Raw genomic sequence first — 19,936 nt, 5'->3', positions numbered from 1 at the left:
GGAGGAGGGGTGGATGGGAGGGAGCAAGGCTGGCTGGCTGGCTGGCTCTGGAAGGGGAGGATGGCCGTGCGCGGAAGGGAGAGAGAGAGGAGAGGGGGGAGGAGGGAGAGAAAGCAAGGAGCTTGAGCTGAGCTAAGCTAAGCTGATCCCACGTGTGAAAGGATCTGGCTGGTTCCCCGGCTTCTCTCTCTCTCTCCCTCTCCTCCCCTCCAGCCAGTAATATTCGCCGGTAGCAGGAAAAGAAAAGAAAAAGAGGAGAGAAGGGGGGAGAAGGGGGGGGGAGAAAAGAGAGAGGGAGAGAGAGAGAGAGAGAGGGAGAAAGAGGGAAAAGAAAGATAAAAGGAAGAGAAGTGATCAGAGGAAGGGGGCAAAAAGGGGGGTGGAGAAAGAAAGAGCCAGGGGGGAGGGTGGGGGGTTTCTACAGGGTGGGGGCTATTTTCTCTCTTTCCCCCTCTCTCTTTCTCTTTCTCTCTCTCCACGGGGTTGAGCCGCCTTCTCGTTTGCAGCCATGGAGGCGGAAGGGAGCCAAGCGATATCTGGGAGCCCCAATGACTCTCAGCACGACCCTGGGTGAGTTGGATCGTCCGCGCGCCCCCTCCCCTCCGCGTGTGTCCTCCTCCTCCTCCTCCTCTCGCATTGCCACTTTAGAATGCTCTCCTGCCCTCCCCCACCACCTTTTTAACAAAACTGGGTTAATGGGGTGGGTGGGGGGCTGAGAGCGCGCGCGTGAGAAGCCCCCAATGGCTGATCCGGTGCCGGCTCTTTCTGGCTCGCTTTCCCCCCTCTTTCTGAGTTACTCACCTTGGGTGGGTTGCACTGATCTGCCTCCCTCCTCTTCCCCGCTCGTTCCCGGCTTCACCCCTTCTTTTGCTTCTCCACCTCCTTTTCTTCTTCTCTCTTCCCCCCCACCCCCCTTGGCCAGACCAGGCTCCCGCTTCCCTCGGCGCCCCCCCCCCAGCCACCCACCCCCCTTTCCACCTCTGCCTTCCTTTTCGCTTTTGTAAGTTACACGTCAAAATGGCCGATCTGACATCTGTGCTTAACTCTGTTATGTTTTCTTCTTCCAGTAAAATGTTTATTGGCGGCCTGAGTTGGCAAACATCACCAGGTAAGACGGGGGTGAGGGTGCGTGTGCCGTGTGGGGAGAGGTGGGGGGCGCCCCCATCTCCCACTCCCCCCCCATCCCTCCAGCCCTGTCTCCTTTGATAGGTCTTTGTTGTTATCCCAGGTCAGTTGCATCGGGTTCTTGCCCCCCTCCTTCCCCTCCAGAACCCCCACTCCTTTCCAACACTCTCACACAGTCACAGACAGACACACGTTTTTTGTTTTTGTTTTCCCCTTCCACAAGGTTAAGGAGATGCGATATTTTATTTGCTCCAAATAACAGATCCATTTCTCGAGTCCTCTATTCGACCTTAAATTTGCGTGTGCGCACTTTTAAGGGATGGCAGGCTGGGGGGCAAGGGGGAGGGCAGAGCAAAAGAAGCTTCCTTGTGCCAGCAAAGAATCCTTTCCCATCTTCTGTGAAAGAAAATAATAGGTCATTCTCTCCCCTCCCCAGTGGCTGGTTTTAAATAATGTATTATTATTTTTATGTTTACGTTTGCTTCTGTGTTTTTTTTTTCCTTCCCCCATCTCCTCCTCTCTCTCACTCTCTCTTTCTCCCATCCCACAGACAACCTTAGAGATTATTTTAGTAAATTTGGAGACATTAGAGAATGTATGGTCATGCGAGACCCGACTACGAAGCGCTCCAGGTAAGTCATCTTTCAAATCAAAGTTTTCTTCCTATGGATACTCCTCTCTTTCTCTCTCTGTCTCTGTGTGTATTTTATGGAAGCCTGAATATTCTGTCTATGAAGAAAGTGTCAATATATTTAAGAATATATATATATATATACACACACAGTATATATGATTCCTTGGAAGTTTATATATCTTTTTTTAAAAAAAAACTTCTGGACTACTCCTAGTTCTGACTTACAGTTCTGAGTCTTGTTTGCAAATGCTGATGGACACTGCTTAATTTTTGCTGGTGGGAACTTGTTAAATTATATCCCACTTTATCTCTTGGAGAAACTTGCTTCTGCTGTTAGGTGTTTTGTTGTTTTAAAATTTATTTTATTTTATTTTTTTAAATTTGGCTTATTTACCCTCTTTTTAATAAAGAGGTCACATCCCATCACTTCTTCTCACTTCTGCATAAAGCAAAGCGGAATGGTCTCTTTTTGGGGAGGGGGAGGAGGAGGAACGATTAAAAGAACGGTATATAAAGTCTTCCCCTTCCCTTCCTCGGAACCAAAGTGTATATTTTAAACGAGAGGGTGGTAGTTTCTTGAAAGAGGGCAAGAGAGGATGAAACTGTGTCCATATTTTTTTTATATATTTTTGCCGCTTCTTTTCCAGTGCTGAGTTCACGCTGTGTCCCATTTCCCTCTCCACCTTCTCTTGTTCTTTGTCTCATTTCAGAGGCTTTGGTTTCGTTACATTTGCTGATCCGGCAAGCGTAGATAAAGTATTAGCTCAACCCCACCACGAATTAGATTCCAAGACGGTATGTTATATGATGTGATGGAATTGGTGTTTGTGTGTGTGCGGCGTTTTAATGTCTCCTTTATTTCCTGCAATATTATGACTGTGACAGGCTTATTTAAAGAGACAGTGCCCCTTTTTTGTTGTTGTCGAGTCTGCCGGAGGTTTCTCGTTCAGTTTTTTTTTACTCCCTAAAAGAAGCACCAGTCTGTTACTAAGCCTGGAAGTTCTTTCTGGCTTTATGAAATCTCCTAAAATGTTAAATAACTTGCTAGCCACTTCAGTTTTAAACCAGTTTGTTGTGCTTAGTTGTTTTCTGCTAATTGCATCTTGAGCTACTCAGCTTAAAGAACTGCATTCTGGTACAACAACAAAATAAGCTTTCTGTTATGTCAGAAAAATGTTAGTTTTGCTCAGTGTTGGTTTTTTTTTTTAAAAGTTTTGTTATTATTCTTACCACAAAACTTCAAAATCCTCTTCTTAATGCCCTTCCAGATATTTGAAAGTTATGCTCCCCCCCTTTTTTTAACCTAACAAGGTGTGTTTTGTGGATCTGCAACTAATAAGTTTCAATGGGATCGTAGTCATTGTTTAGTTCTTGTTGATGTTATTCAAAGTCCGTCCATTGTACCGGACTTAAAACGGCTTGAAGAGTTAAATGCTAGTTTGATTTAAGAGCGTAAGAGTTTCCTGCCATCACCACCTTTCCCAGTACAAGTCCTAACTCATCTGTCGTACCAGAAAAAAGGGAAGTTTGTGCCCTGTTATCTTCATTAGTAATCTTTGAGCAAAATTATAATTAAAGGACACTGGGAAAGGTCACCTCTGCTACAGCAGTTCTCTGTATGGAGTGGGGGCCTCCCCCTTTTAATTTTGAGGAGGGAGACATCTGATGCAGTTGTCTGATGTACACCCATGACATTTATAAAATTAATTAATGTGAATGTTTTTCTTCAACATTAATAGCGCACAGTCCATTTTGTAAAAGGTGTGTGTGTCTATGTGTGTGGTTCTTTGACGCAACATATGCACTAATGTTACCAAGATCTGTTTTGTAATGGATTCCTTTTAAAACAAAACAAAACAAAAAAAAATAGAATCAAACTGGAGTTTTTTCCTTCCAATTTCTAGTAACGTGCTTGCATGAAAGCAGGTGGAAATATTTTTGAGCTGTTAATAACTTTTATGTACAAATTGTGCTGGGCTTGCCTGAGCATGTAAGCCGTGCTCAAGCATTTCATAATTTTGGGGTTTATTTATTTATTTGGTGGGGTGGTAGCATTTCATGAGATTTGGCTACGCTCCTGGGAAATTGTCTCCTTATGTTTATACAAATTTATTTATTTAGGTGTAAAAATCCAGGCAGGAAAAAGCCCTTTTGTAAACGTGGGTTGTACAAAGAAAGTACACTGCTTTGGTCATCCTTCCACCTATTGACCATTAATCCCGAGAGTGTACTAATTACCGTTGTCGTTTATACAGTGCAATTAACTATGTGGCATTTTACAGAGGAACTAGAGAGAGAGAGATCTTTGTCCCCAAGGAGCTTACAGTCTAAAACTCACAGTGGGAAATATAGAGGGGAAGGAGAGAAGAGGCTAGCAAAAGATAGGAGAAATTGCTTTTTACATGTATGTAAAAGGGCTGGCAGCCCAGCCACTTTCTCATAGGGTGGTGTTGGGATGGGGAATCGTGTTAAGCAGTTGGTTGCGGTGCACCCACATCACTTAGTTTGTGATGTAAGCAAGGCCAAAACTGCATTTATTTGACCACGATGTCGCCCAAGCACACTCGGATTGGCATGGGGTTACCTGCCCCGAAATCTGTTTTTCTCCAGAGTTAAAAAGAGAGAAAGCTAAGATGGGGTTTCGCTTTATAGCTGCTGACTTCTTAGACCTCTGATAGTATCTTGTCCTGCATAGCATTTGACTCTGTTTCAACGTTCAGCACAGGAAGCAGCTCGGTTGGGTATTGACATGGAAGGCGCCGCTCTTGTTTACAGTTACGTTAAAAGCTTGGTTTAGGTAATGGCCATTCATATCAGAAATAGTACTATTATTATTAGTCATTTCCTAGAGGACTTGTAGATACAGTAAGTAGCATTGTATCTATCTTAACTAACTAATTTTTATTTTTAGTAGCCTTTTTTTCTGTCGGCTGTTCTTTTAAATAGTTGACAGGGATACGCAACAGGTATGGATTTGCCGTGTGGGTCGTGCTTTAAATCTCCTGGTTGCTTTAGGCTAACATTTCCCCCATTTTGGAGCAGTCAAAAGAGTCACTGTACGAAAGACACCCAACCTTTTGAGTTTAACCTACACTTTAGAGCTTGATGACTTACATCAACTCTCCCAAACATTATAGTTGTATAATAATGGTAGGCCTGTTCTCTGCCCCCCCCCCCTTCCGTCCCCAAACTTTTAGATCACTCAATGGGAAATCTGCACCTGTTGTATTTCTCTGGTAGAAAAGTATCTAGCCAGTGCTGAATATATATGTGTATATATATGTAGACAATGTTAATCTCTATGAAAGGGTTAGCTTTGTAGATTAAGGATTTTATGAGTTTTCTCTTCATGCTTCACGAACTGTTACAGTGGTATATAGTCACTCATTTCTCAGGTATATGGTTTTTCTTTTCTTGCTTTTTAATTATTATTTTTTTAAGTTTTTATCGTAAGTGGAGTGTGGTGTGATGACACATGCCAGCTAAGGGACACAAGTTGAATGAAAGCAGGTTGAAAATATCCCTGTTTTATGCAGGCTGTGAATAGGTATTCTTAACCTGCTGAAAGTGACTCTTAAAGACTCGCCCCTGGTTTCCAAGCAGAACTTAGGCTTTAAAGTGATACGAGTAGCCTGCAGTGAGCAAATCAGCTGACGAAGCTGGGGAGTAAGTTGTGAAAATTATTTTCAGGCCTGCAGTCTTGTAGCCACTTTTGGGGTATGTGTATGTGAGCCCTGTTGACCTCAGTAGGAAATAGGATTGTGCTTTGTGCATCCTATTAACTTGGTTAATGGAACCTGTACCCCATATCTGCAACATGCTTATTCATGTCTAAGGTTAATTCTTTCATAGGCAGTTTATTAAGAAGCTGTGTCAGTCGGAATCTCTTCTCTGCCCTGTTCTGTCCTCCACCCAAGTTTGCTATGCAGAGGTTCATAGAGGTGTACATGACATTTTTTAATTAAATCAAGTGATTCAGAAATACTGTATTTTGAGCAGTGTCTAGAACCAAAGGAGATTCGAGACCAATAACATTACCCTGTACAAATTTACTTGAGCGGGGGAGTTAATTCACTGTGGAACTTGCTTCCAAGTGAGTGAGTTTAAGACCGCAGCTTTAGGAATCTGTTTTATTACCTTTATTTGAGATACCCGTTGACAAGTCACCATTTTTATTATTTACGTGGCAGCTATAAATCTGTGGTTTTAGCACCTTGGAAGACAGGAGTCCATTGTCAGTTAAGGATATAGCCTTAAAAAATTCTATGGTTTGGTTCAGAGTTTTATTACCTGATTTATTATTTTATTCTCATTTTTTTAGAAGGGTGGGATTGCATGTTATTGAATTAAATTAGCTTTAAAAAATCAAATCTGCCTTAAACAGATACTGATTTTCATATAGTTAGCCTTGGACGTTCAAGACTGTATGTTAGTTGTGGTTGTGGTTTTTTCTTAAAGGAAGTTTTTTCACAGTTAACGTCCTTTCAGGGTGACCTGCTAAAAGTGAAATTGGGGATATGCAGTTTGGGGTGGAAAAAGCTTTCCTCTCAGGCATTCCAGCTGATTTTTTAAAAACTGGCAGTTGCTGTTTTTGTTCTTTCTTTTAAATAGTTTTCTTAAACTGCAGAGGCTTTAAGAATCCAAAAGAAAACAAACACAAACGGCACGAAGATTGTGTGCATTGAAAGTCAGAATGGTTTGCATTCCCCTCCCAATTGCTCATATTTTTAAATGCATGCAATCTGCAGAATATGCAAATTGAGTCTAGCATCCAGGATTTGATGGTCAAATTAGCAACAGGGAACTCCTTCCTCTACTTAGCTCAAAATCTTTTTTATAAACAGTACTGTATATTGTTGATAGCTCATAGAACACATTATTGGTTCACTTTCTGTGTGTTCTTCCCCCCCATATGATCACCCCCCTTACACCTCTGCACCCCATTAGTAACTCTGCAAAACTCAATGTACCTGAGAAATGAAGGCTTAATCATTCAGTACAGTATCTTTTTTGTTTGTTTTTTGCCTCTCTGAAGAATCAGCGCAAATTATGTTGCTTTTCATTTTTCTTTTCTCTCCTCCCTCCTGCTCCCTCACAGATTGACCCTAAAGTTGCATTTCCTCGACGAGCTCAACCTAAGGTAAGAAAGATCAATAATGGGGGGGGGGGTTCAAGGCATCCTGAGAATCTCACATTGCTGAACAATGTAGAGAGGAATGGACCATGTTGAGGGGCTGGGCGGGGAGAAGCTACCAGAATGTGCAACAGAGACTTTTAAGGCTGGAATACCTGGTGTCTGAAGGTTCTCTGAAAATTACTGGTTTGTGTGAAGGAAGGCCCGTCTCTCGCAGATCCATCTCCTTGTGTCATTGTGTGTTTGGTACAAGTAGCCTTTCGTGTCTTACCTTGGATCTTAATAATAAAATGACAACTATGTTGAGTGCCTGTGGTATATTGACAAAGTAAAGGGCTTGTCTGTTTCCCTGTCTGCTTTTTGGTGCCTTTATGTGGGGCAGTTCCCTCCTGTTTAGTTTTGCTTCTTCCCAACGTGCCCCCCCTTTTTTCCTAGTGCATAACTTTGAGAAGTGCTAGTTCACTCACAAGCTTTTGAGCCAGGGAGCCTCTGGCTGGTATTGGAAGGCCTGAGCTCCTCTGAGCATTGCCTGCGGAAGAAGCGTTGGAACAAAGAGCCTTAAGTTTGATTGGATAAGTGACCTGTTCTCCACCCCCCACCCCCCACTTTATTCAGGGCCGCCTTGTTGTAATGCATTTGGTTGCTTGCAAGGACATGTCAGTCATGTTCAAAAGAGCTTTTGTCCGAAGGCTACCTCCAAAACAAAACTCAGAACCAAGACTGCTGTTGGGGCCAGCTTTTCAGGGTTGGCTCTGTTAGTTCGCAAGGTGGTGGCAGTGGTGCTGCATTCATCCTCTTAATGTGGAGGAAATACTTTCGGCATAGGCGATGTTTTTCTTTCTTTTAAAAAAATGCAAGCTGAAATAGTCCTTCTCAACCAGTACTGGAACATCTAGCGTCAACGGCACGTCCCCCAGAGTGTTCCTGCAGTTGGGTCCCGTTAGTTCTTTCTCCTTGGACAGAAAATCATGGCTGGAATCCCTCTGGTCTGTGTTCTTGGAAGCGGGGGAAAGGTGGACTCAAATCTGTCTGTAAGAGAAAGACGGTATGTCTTGTGCCCATTCTGGTTAGGGAGGGGTTAATGAAATAGTTGCACAGCGCAGGCATGAAGTGGTTAGCACAGTAAGTACAGTGTAAGTTAGTAAGTACGGGGTAGGTTTGGTCTGCCCAAGGTGGAACACACAGCATTACTTTCTTAGAATTTATGAGTACAACTATGAAATTGGTATGTTTGCTACAGTTTGCTGGGCTAGTAGGAAGCCCAGGTTTCTACAGAGTTCTCTTTGACTCTGCTTCTCCGCTGCCCCCCTCTTTTGACTCGGAGGAATCTCAGCTGCCGAACCTTTTTAATTCACGTGGTTTCCAAAGCTAATTTATACTGAATTCTCTTGGAACTGATTCTCTCCCTGCCTCGGCACCATTCTGCCCATTTGTTAAGAGGAAGGATGTCTTGAGTGTGATACTGCAGGCACAAGCCAGCAAGGGAATATGTGTCAGAATTGGACCGGGAGAAGCTGTTCAAATGGAACACTTGTTCGTGGCATGCAACCCTTGGCGAGGGAAGGAACTTAAGTCTTGTGCAACAGTGGTGTAAAATATAAAAGGGTGTCTAGAGAAGAACAGCGTGCAGCTCTTTAGAAATAGCAGTAGTGGACTACCACCCAATGATGTTGGATTTTAAAACTGCCGGATGACGTTTTGGTGGTAATAGCGGGGAAGGAACCCAAAAGCTGTGTGAGACCACTTCCCAGATCTAAATATGTATGTTCCTGAGATAGTGAGATGCAAAAATATATATAAAAAAACCTTTTTGCAAGGAGTTCCTAGAATATGTAGCTGCTTAACAAAATATTGACCCAGACTATTTGATGTATTCAACTTTTAAGTCATATATGAAAATAGATTTGCACCAACCTTCTAAAGCACAGTAATGAAACTGCTTGGTGGGCCTCCCTAAGGAGGGAATTCTGCAGGTGCAGCTCAATAGCTGAGAAGGCCCTACTCTGCTTCCACAGAACAAACTGCCCTGGGTGTGTGCAGAGCTCTTGTGTGGGCTGATAAGGCAGAAGCATAAATAATGTTGTAAACCATTTCTGCTTATTGGCCCCCCTTCTGCTGGGCAGCTTAAGCAGTGTCTCCGTTTCAGGTACCAAACAATATCCTCCCAACCCCACTCCCCCAGGAAGAGACAGAGGAATGTGTTTTTATGCACCTTTTTGCAAGAGTTTGAGGCTCAGCAGCTCAGGACACCCACCCCCACCCACCTTTGTTTGGGCTAACCATGGTCTGAGCTTGCAATGGGAAAACCATAGCACAGAGTGGCTTGTCTGCTTTATGTTCTTGGGCATATATGCTTCTGTCTTCATGGTGTAAATGGTCTCTGGAGTGGAGCAGTGGCCAAACTTGGTGTTTGTTAATTCAGATGTTGTGCCAATCTAAGATGCTGCAAACCTGCTTCAAGCCATGGTTTGTCAGTTCAGGCAGAATGCCCAAACCATTGTTAAGCACCCATAACTGTGGTTTGGCATGAACTAAGCTAACGAGTTTGCCCAGATGGAATTATCTGCAAGGCTGATGCTGCACATAAGCTTTTTTTTTTTTTAAAAAAAAGAGTCATCTCTGCATTCTACAGCATTGGCTAGAAAAGTTGATCGGTAAAACTTACAATGATAAATTCTGTCTTTTTTCTGTCTTAATTTTCATGTAAAATCCCAACTGCATATTAGAAATGGTTTCTTTACATACAGGTCCTGAACGTTTCACATAGTAGAGTTTTTGCTCTAGGCTGCACTACAACATCATTTATAAGGTTGTATTCCGGGGGGGCTCATTGAAATCAAACTGTTATATTCAGTGTTAGCTGTACTCTGAGTAGACCCATTGAAATGAATGAACATAGCTAGCTTAGGCCTATTGATTGAACTTGATTGCCTCTGAACCAAGTTAATCAAGATTACTCTGAATGAGACTTACTCTGATACTAAAGTGCATAGATTCCGCCCCCCCCTTTCTTGCACATTGTTTTCAGTTCACATTGGATTTCACAGGTTTGAGCATGGTTACAGGAAATGGACTGGCATATATGCATGTCCGATGTGGTAGGAAAAAAGAGTTGGGAAGTGCAAGTGTGTCGATTGCATGCTCTTGCACAATGTGCATAGATATAAGAGTGGTAACTCAGTTAACACTTTCTGATACAGAACAAAAGTGAAGTAGATTCCTTAAAAGCGTGGTGGATATTTTGTATGACCGCCCAGGTTCTCTGAACAGGATTCAAAATTGCCTGAACAGCAATATGTCATACAAATGCCGCCATATTTTCCAAATTTAGGAGGCTGTACGATTGTATTTCAGGGGCACAGTCCAGCCAAAGTTCAGCACTTTTTAAGGTCCTGATTTTTAATGAAGAGAATTAAGAACCCATTTCATGTTTGTGCCCTACGGATTTCATTGGAAAAGTGCTTAACTTATGATTGGATCTTGTCCAAAAGGTGCCTTTCTCAAAGCTCTGGAATACTCTATTTATACACAAAGCAAGGCACTGCTGTCATGTTCTTTCTTTTTATAAAAGTATCTGGATCATTTGTTTTTTACTCATTGTCTTCATTTGCTGAGGTTCACCAAAATTATCTCTACTTTTCAGGATACCTTGCGATAGCTATTAAAACTTCTTTCCTTGCAGTGACTTCTCTGTAGCTTGGTACAAACTTCTTTTTTTAAGGCTCAAATCGGAAGGTCTGGAGTTTTAGTAACATGAGAATTTCTCGTAAAGGCACGCAACCTAAATCCCCCTTATTTAGAGGTTATTGTTTCTTCACCCACCCACCCTTAGTGAGTGTCTCAAAGGTGCAGTGAAAATATTAAAACATATGCTGGCTTCTGTGTTGAGCATGTGGTTCCCCCAGGTGGAAAGCTTGTATTTTTGCCTCGCACCTGCTTTTTTGGATGTTCCTCCCTATTAATCCATTCTAATTTGTTGAGGTTTGTGTTTTTTTAAAAGGGGCTTGTAATGGACAGGATGTGTAAAATGATATCAAAGGCGGGCAAAAATCTTCCAAGGCGGAATGGACTTGCAACGTCCGTGCTGTTGCGATCCTCCCTGTGTGGGTTTTTCTTAGCTTCCTTTCTCCCACGAGGCTTCTAAACTGAAAAGTTAATTTTTCACAGTTAAATGGCCAGTGTTTGCCTTTAAAATGCAGACGTTCAGCTGAGCTAGTTGACAGTTCTTTCTGCAGAAATGAGTTACTCATGAAATACCTCTTCCGGTGTAAGCAAAGGACTTTAGGACTTGCAACCGTAGCATCTATCCCCGCTTTGAGCACGGTGGTGATCTTTAACTCCAAGGTTGTTGGCTGTTTTGTGTATGTGTTGATTTGCAATAAAACTTAGCTTCCTCTGATGAAGTGGAGCAGGGTCAACGACCGTAGCAAGGTAGCCCTCCTTTAAAGTGCCCCGCAACTAAGGATGCCAGAGAATTCATTCAGAAATTGTTGGGAGTGGAAGTTGCCGCATTTTCATCCAAGGTCAGGAACAGAAATCACACAAGCGAATAAGAGCGGTATTTGCTTTTCACTCCAAAAAACGCTGTGTTGATATTTCTTTTCCATTTAAATGCATTGAAATTAATTACATAATTATGTTATTTTCATCTGTAGTGGATAGCGTGATAGACATAGGTTTTTGCTGAAGCTGAACTGCAGTGGAACAGAAACTGTTCTGATTGTGATTGTTTATTATCCTTTATTAAATTTCTATACCACCCTTTTCTGAAGATCACGGGGTGGTTTACAATATAAAGTAATGAATCCAGCAAAGCACGGAAATCGCTGCCTCCTTACATCCCTGCCTAAGATTCTTGGTTGTCTTTTCCGCAAATTGTAATAAAGCTCTTGTTGATACAAAACATACAGTGGAGGGATGCTTCTGTCCCCAAATCTCCCATTCTTGTCTAGGCTTCTCCCCCCCCCCTTTTTTTTTTTAACTATCTGAGAAGGCAGCTGTTAGAATTTTTCTGGCCTTTGCTTTGTTCATCTGCAGGAATGCTTGCTTCTTCCTGAAGTGCGAAATCATTCTTTTTGTGCATTTAGTCCCTAACTTGTAGCTGTGAACTGTTTCATGTTTAGTGCAGCCTTGCAAATTAGCCCACAGAAGTTCCTAGCAAGCCTGCAACATGTTCCAAAGCATAGCTGCCAGGGTTCTCATGGGGGCTTTGTGATCTGATCATATAACTTTGATTTTGTATCATCTTCCTTTGTTACCTGTTTTGTTTCTTGGCTCGATTCAAAGTGCTGGAAGGAAGGTGGGGACTCTCGGAGGTTTTATAGCAGAGGTTGGATGGCCATCTGTCATGGATGCGTTAATTGAGATTCCAGCATTGCAGGGGGGTTGGCTAGATGACCCAGGTGGTCCCTTCCAACTCTATGCTTCTTTAAATTCCTCTATTGCCTAGGATCAGATACCTTAAGACCTGTTTTCTGCAATATGTACCTAAGAACCCTAAGCCTGTTTTCAGTGGTACTGATCTGTGTCCCTTTCCTATTAGGAAAACTTGAGAGAATGGGTTTTCTAGCCCTGTTGACTGTGTTTGGACAATCATAGGTTAGCTTAATAGCCGGAGACATGACTGAGCCTTGCACACAGCCACTTTGTCCCCTTTGTGTGTGTAAGTGAAGAAGCTAGCGAGCCTCATTAAATAAACTCTGTTTTCCCATTATGTTCAGACCAGGAAACTATGGTTAACAGCTTCCAAATGAACCCACCTGTGAAGCCATGTTTTAAAGTTGGCTTAATATCCTGGTGTGTTTGAATGCCATTGACCATAGTTTCCCAGTCCAGACCCACGTGAATGGCCATTAGCAATGGAGGTTAAACATCAACGCTGCATAGTGGTTAGGGTGTTGGATGAGGACTAGGAAGGCCTTGGTTTAAACCCCCACTTGGCCATGAAACTCAATGAGTGACCTTGGGGTCAGTTGATGTTCCTCACCTTATTTAAAGGGTTGTTGAGAGGATAAAATGGAGGAGGCAGGGTGAGAGGAAGCCCACCTTGAGCTCCTTGGAGGAGAGGCAGGATATAAATTTGATCAGCTGTGTTCCTGGGTTCTGTCTGCATGGCTTAGGAAATAGGAGGCCAAAGCAAAGTGTCAAAAAGATCCCTGCATTGTTAGGGGTTCTTGATTACCTCTTTGCTTCACCTTGGGCCAAGTGACTAACATCAATGAATCTTCGTTTTTGGTGTGTACAGGTGTGTGGAGTTCAGAATTCGACTGAGAGTGAATTGGTTTAGTGAAGAAGAGCAAGCAGCATAAAGGCAAGGGAATTTGCCTTTTTTGAAAGCGTCAGATTACTGATTCAGAATAGCAACTGTGAATCACTAACCTATGCTATCCTTGATCATTTGGAATGATGAAGTAGCCTCATATTGAGTCATATTGAGTCATGTCCATGTAGCCCAATCCGTCTAACTGGAGATGCCGGGAATTGACCTTAGGACCATGTACTGAGCTATGAGCCTTTCCAGGAGATCTTGTAAGCTAGCTCTCTTAACGGCTGCAGAAATACATTTCACAGCTTTCGTTGGCCCATTGCAGATTTAACAGTGATGAAATGGTTAAGCGATTGGTAGTGGGAGCTTTGCAGCTGTTCATCCTGTGCCATCAGCATCTGGATTCCCCTGTGCCAGTGCAAAGCGATTCAAAGGGGGAAAGATGCAGGTTATAATGACTTGAAAGCCCTTGTGGACCTCTTTTCCTTAAAGTAACCTTAGCCCGGGTCTCCACAGTTGCTTGCTTACAGCAGGTCACATCATTTGTAATCCTAAACTACTTTTGCTGTCTGAGACGACTTATAACGGTGAGCTTCAATAAACTCTGGTTCTCATGGCTTATTGGCAGATGGGTGGGGAATACCTGCAGTATTAGCTTTCACCTGCAGTTACTTGCATGATGCAGAAAGAAAGAAAGAAAGAAAGAAAGAAAGAGAGAGAGAAAGAAAGAAAGAAAGAAAGAAAGAGAGAGAGAAAGAAAGAAAGAAAGAAAGAAAGAAAGAAGGAAAGAAAGAAAGACTCTAATGGCCTTCTAAATTTTGTACCAAAGCATTTGCCTTCTAAATTTTGTACCAAAGCATTTCTTTGTCTTGCAGAACATTGAAAGCTTTAACGAGTTTTAGTGATAAAATGCACGTGTGAGAACACACAGACCAAATCCGTTGTGTTTGTATTTCTTCATTTGGACAGGAGTTTCACACTCTGAGCCAACAGAGGAAATGCATCTCTAATTCGGTGAATGTTGCCAGTCTCGGAAGATGTTGTTTTTCTAAATGGTTATAGAGTCTTGGACCTCTTCCTCTTTGAGAGAGGAGAAAGGCTGCTGCCTCATCTCTCTCTCTCTCTCTCTCTCTCTCTCTCTCTCTCTCTCTCTGTTGTCTGTCCTTGAAAACCAAGATTAACTTTTACCGATGATCTTTCATGATAGCTGTTGAGGAATTCCAACAGCAGTTATCTTCATAATCAACTTAGTTTCTCTGCCCATTTTGGCTGCTGTGCAACAGTATCTGCACTTGGTAGAGTTGAGCCTTCTTGGTGGTGGTCCCCTCGTCATGAAACACCCTCCAGAGATACATTTGCCCAGAGCCAACACTTTGACACTGGGTTACTTGAAAAAGGCAGGGTGGATTTTTAAAACTAAATACGTACAGTGTTAAGGCTTCCTAGGGACAGTGTTGATTTGTTATGGTGGAAGAGTCTTTGGCATCTTTGCAAGTTTAGGTAAGGGAGAAGGAGGACATGTAAATAAACTTAAGGATAGTTATACATATTAAGTCTGAATCTGTGTTTCCTTTATTATGTTAGTGTTTAAAGCTCTAAATGGTTTGAGCTCTTAATATCTGAAAGAACACCTTTCCTATCAGTGTTAAGATCAGCATAGGGGGCCTTTATAGTTCCACTACCCTCAGATGTTCAGGGTGTTGGTGGTGGCCCAAGTGAGGGCATTCTCTGCAGCAGATCCTAGGTTATGGAATTCCCTCCTTACAAAGGTGTGTCTGGCACCTATGCTATGCAGCTTTTGAAGGATGCTGAAGAAGCATCTCAGGGCGGTGGGTTCATCCCCCACGGTGGGCAAAAGATTCATGCGTTGGAGGGGGTTGGACTTGATAACCCTTGTGGTCCCTTCCAACTTGACCATTCTACAATTCTATGTGTGTTTTGGGGACCCACTGTGATTTGTTTTTAAAGGCTGAGTTTTAAATTGTTGTAACTTGCCGTAGACCCACTGGCGAAGGGTGGGTAATAAATTATAATAGGAACTTGAAAAACACTAATTAATTAATTAATAATGGCCCAATTTGGGATAGGCACAGATGATTTGTGTTTTGTTATTCTCTTCTCCTCTGTCCCCCTTTGTTACAGGACAGGGTTATATTTCACCCCCTCTCTAACAGGTAGGAGAGGATATCAAATGTATATTAAGAGGGCTGGGTGAAGATTGGCCTGTGGCCCTGCTGGCCTTTGGCTGCTGTGATGTAGGGCAGCAAGGGGTCCTTTCAGTTCTTCTCTCTGCTTGCCCAACTTTTGGAGCATCTCTGCCTACTGAGCAGCCGTTTTCAGCCTAGGGGTTGGTCTGCTAATGACTAATCTAAAACCATCAAATTCATTTATTTGTCACTGCCACTGACAGCCCAGTTAATGATAATAGATTCTTTTTTTAGCCGGTTGCCTTGTCTGATTCCTCTCTCTCTCTCTCTCTCTCTCTCTCTCTCTCTCTTTCTCTCTCTCTCTTCCCGCCCCCTGATATGCTGAGAATCGGTATTACTGAGAAAACGCAGGTCTTATTTTTAGCAAGAGATGCTGGAAATAGCATAACTCACGCAGCATGTGCCTTAGATATAGCTTATGTGGATGGGAGTGAAATTGAGTGTCGTGTGTTTCTAGGTGCCGTCTCAAATCCTGACATTCTGCTGGTACTTCCAGGGGCAGATGTGTGAAAGTGCAAGATAGGTGGTAGCTGTGGGAGGAGCACACTGAAAAGGGTCCATGTGCCAGCTTCCAGCCTGGCTGTGTGTGGCTGTGTGCACAAGATGCTGCCCCAAACATGCCTTGGCAAGTGCTCAAAGTTGCAGTGAAGATGGTGTGCTAGATGCTGAATTCAGCGCATGGCAGCAGGGGGTGGTGGGGAACCTTTGGCCCTCCAGATGTTGCTGAGCTCTAACTCCCATCATCCCTGGCCATTGACCACTCTAGCTAGGGCTGATGGGAGTTGTAGATCAGCATCATGTGGAGGGCCAAAGGTTCCCCGCGCCTGATGTACTTATTTATTTTATTTCTATACTGCTTTATATTTTTAATAAAAATCTCAAAGCGGTTTACAGCATATTAAACCAATAAAACAATAACCAGACGATGTTCCCCTGGCCTCATGAGGAGCCTCTTCAGTAGGGCTGGGTGAGTGTGGGCTTCGCCCCCTAGGGCAGGTGGAAAGGGCTTTGCGGGGAGTGGCCTTCATGCCCCACAGCCAGGCGATGTTCCTCTGGCCTCAGTGATGTTCACCACTAGCTGACTGTGAGTTAAGAACATCAGGGGAAAGGTGTGCCTTACAAAATCCAAGAGCTCATCCTGTAATTCCTCCATCTTTGTCAAACTGGCTCCTTCCAGCCTTCTAAAAACACATGCAGGGAAGAGCTGGGTTCCATCTGTAGCTTGAACACTCCATCTTGGTTCCATGCTTTTGGGCTTCTTGGCCAGGAGGCCTTTTCACTCCTTTCGCTGCTGCTTATTCACTTGTCTTCTCCCTCCAAGGCTGACGATGTTGCTCCCTACTGCCAGCCATGCAAAATACATGAACTGAGCACCATGACCTCTTCACATCAAAGCAACAGCAGACAACTCGCACGCGCGTGCGCGCGCACGCACACACACACACACACACACACACACATAGCCTCTGGGTGCACAGTGACTATTCAAAAGTACTTGCAGGAGGGGTTTTTTTAAACAGCGAATGTGCATGCACAGTATGAGTTGTGTGTGGTTTGTGTGAGCTTTCTGTTCTTGCTTTGACCTGAATAGGCCATGGTGTTGAGTTCAAATACTTCGGTTGCAATTGATTGCCTATCTGTTGGGTTGCCCTTGACTTCTCACTTTTACCTTTCCATTCTTGGGCGCCGCTTAATAGTGCTCGGTGCCCGTTGGGATTGGTGGGGCAGAGGAAAGGGAAACTTAAGTTGTTTTAAGTTGTTTTTAATACAGTACTGTGTTTTGATGCTGTAACCCGTCCTCGGACCTCAGGGCAGTATTTGAAATTAGCCAGGCGCAAGGTGCATTTTGCACCTGATTATCGGCCACTTGCCACCAAGTGAAGATTCCTCGCTGCCAGAAGGGTGCCTGATATCTCTGCCATCTGGAGGTGCATGCCTGGGAATCCTTGGATCTGGACTGTTTTCATACACTGATACCACAGCCTAGGCAGAATTCTATTTTTTTTTTCCCAGTACATTTTTATTCAAAATATACAAATACACATATCAAGGCAAAAGCATAGTGCACATATATTAATAAACGTATTAATTCTAAATTATTTACATAGCGCATTGTGTTCTCTCCCCATTTATACAAAACACAAACAAAAACACAAACACAAAATTCCCTATATTTGGGCTCTGTTTAAGGGCCCTGGACTCCCCTCCACCCTTTTGGTAAGTATCGAATAAATTCCACGGTCACGTATTTTCTTTTTAATCTTAAATATTGGTTTTTCTCTGTGAGTGTTATTCCAAAACCGCCAGTGCTTTCTACAGTTCGTTTCCAATATACTTCCAATATTTACTCCAATTTTTTTGAAATTTCTGTTCATCTTGGTCTCGTATTCTATCTGTTAATCTAGCAAGTTCGGCATAATTTACCATTTTAACCTGCCAATCACTTATACTAGGTATGATTTCCATTTTCCAGTTTTGCGCCAACATAATTCTTGCGGCTGTGGTGGCATAGAGGAATAGCGTTTTGTCCTCTTTTTTAATTTCTTTACCTGGCATTCCCAGCAGAAAGGCTTCGGGTTTTTTGGGAAAAGTGTATTTGAAAATTTTTTTAAGTTCATTGTAAATTAATTCCCCAAAAGCTTTCACTTTGTTACAAGACCACCACATGTGGTAGAGGTCGCCTTCTGCTTCTCCACATTTCCAACATCTTTTATTCTTTAGTCTGTACATTTTAGCCAGTTTCACAGGCGTATGATACCACCTGTATATCATTTTCCAGATGTTTTCCCTCAATGCCGTACAAGCTGTAAACTTTATGTTGTTGTTCCATAATTCCAGCCATCTTTCAAAATCAATATTGTGGCCAATATCCATCGCCCACTTTATCATTGCCTCCTTCACCTCCTCGTCTTTTGTGTACCAATCCAATAATATATTATAGATCTTAGATAAAGTTTTGCTCTCACCCTCTACCACTTCTGTATTGAATCTAGATTTTTTATCTTCAAATCCTGTTTTTTTTTATCTTCGTTTAACAAACCATTCACCTGGTGGTATTGCAGCCAGCTAGTGAATTGGTTTTTTATCTCCTCATATGGTCTAAGTTTGATGCCTTGCTCTGTTTTAATTATAAGTTCTTTATATGTGGCGTTCTTCTCTTCCATATTAGTTTTCTTAATAGTCAACACCTCTATTGGTGAAATCCACCATGGGGTCTTTCTTTCCAGAAGATTTTTGTTCCTCTCCCATACCTGGAATATTGGTCCCCTGAAGATATGATTTAGAAAGCCCCTGTGTATCTTGACTTTTCCGTACCACAGGTACGAGTGCCACCTGAACCTGTTGTCAAAGCCCTCCAAATCCAATATATCTGTATTTTCCAATTTTATCCAATCCTTTAACCATACTAAACATGCCGCCTCATAATAAAGACTCAAATCTGGCAAGGAAAAACCCCCTCTTTCTTTTTTATCCACCAGTATTTTCATTTTTATTCGGGGTCTTTTCCCTTGCCAGATATATCTCGCAAGAGCTCTCTGCCACTCTTTACATTGCCTCAAACCTCTAAGGACAGGGATTGTTTGGAATAAGGCAGAATTCTATCAGTTATAATTTATCAGCATAATTGGAATGAATTTCAGGAACCAAAATGCTTTTTCTGTGCAGCCTGAGCAGGAGCAGTGAACAACATTACAGTGAATTGTTGTAGCTTGTCTTTGCTTAACTCTCCCCACCCCACTGCCCTGTTCACAGTTGTGAAGAATATTCTTACATTATGAACGGTCTGTGTTCATTAAGAAAAAAATAGGCCAATATATATGCGGGCTGTCCGTGGATAAAGTGACCTTTCTTCTTTTAAGTTTTCAAAGTTCTTAACCTAGCTCTAGGTTGCCACTTGAACTAGCCAGATGTTTAACTGAGAACCAATCACAGTTACTCCATCATTTGAAAAATAAGATTTGAGAGCCATCTTGCCCCAAAATGGCAACTAGAAATTCCGTTTTGGCAGCAGTAACCTTGGTTTATGGAGCCATTTGGTGCCTAGCTTATATATCTGAGTTTCTAACGCTGCCTCAGGGTGAAGGGCGGGTAGTTAAATAATTAGTAACTAATGATAGGTGGGGCTGAAGATTCACAGGAGCCAGAGACAACTCTTTATGGCTTTGTCCCATTCTTCTCCTGTGCAAAAGACAATATAGACATGAAAGTAGTACATGATTACGTGGTAAGTAAGTACATGATTACGTGGGAGTAAGTCCTTTTGAACTCACTTGGTTCTATGAAGACCTACCTTGACTTGGTTCTGAGAAGACCTACGTAGGATTGCTTTGCATAGATTCTCCACTATCTGCCTCTCTTGACACACACGATGAATGAAAGCAGGACATGGTGACGCCAACGCCGAGCCAGGAATTAGAGAGCAGAGAATGAGTTTAGTATAGCCAGGTGGGTTGAGGAGAGGAAGGCTGTGCTCAAGTTTTGGACATGGCCCAAGTTGCCCATAGCAAAAAGCCTTCCTTGTTGCCATGTTTATCTTAAAAGGACTGTTCACGCATGGTTGTAGAGCAAGT

General features: G+C 42.7%; 1 protein-coding gene across 40 annotated transcripts in view; it reads left to right on the top strand.

Moving 5' to 3' along the window:
• Window positions 1–19,936, top strand: part of MSI2 (musashi RNA binding protein 2) — a 413,369-nt gene that overhangs the window by 13,104 nt on the left and 380,329 nt on the right. For all 40 annotated transcript variants that reach the window (XM_079955691.1, XR_013833509.1, XR_013833510.1 and 37 more), the window contains 5 exons: window positions 507–570; window positions 1,068–1,108; window positions 1,676–1,757; window positions 2,470–2,554; window positions 6,858–6,899. In XM_079955691.1, coding sequence (XP_079811817.1) covers window positions 507–570; window positions 1,068–1,108; window positions 1,676–1,757; window positions 2,470–2,554; window positions 6,858–6,899 — 314 coding nt within the window. Of the gene's footprint in view, window positions 1–506; window positions 571–1,067; window positions 1,109–1,675; window positions 1,758–2,469; window positions 2,555–6,857; window positions 6,900–19,936 lie in introns of those variants that run through there.

This window comes from Podarcis cretensis (genome assembly GCF_951804945.1).
Source record: "Podarcis cretensis genome assembly, chromosome: 15".
NCBI classification, from domain to species: domain Eukaryota; kingdom Metazoa; phylum Chordata; class Lepidosauria; order Squamata; family Lacertidae; genus Podarcis; species Podarcis cretensis.
This window is presented reverse-complemented; position numbering and strand designations above follow the sequence as displayed.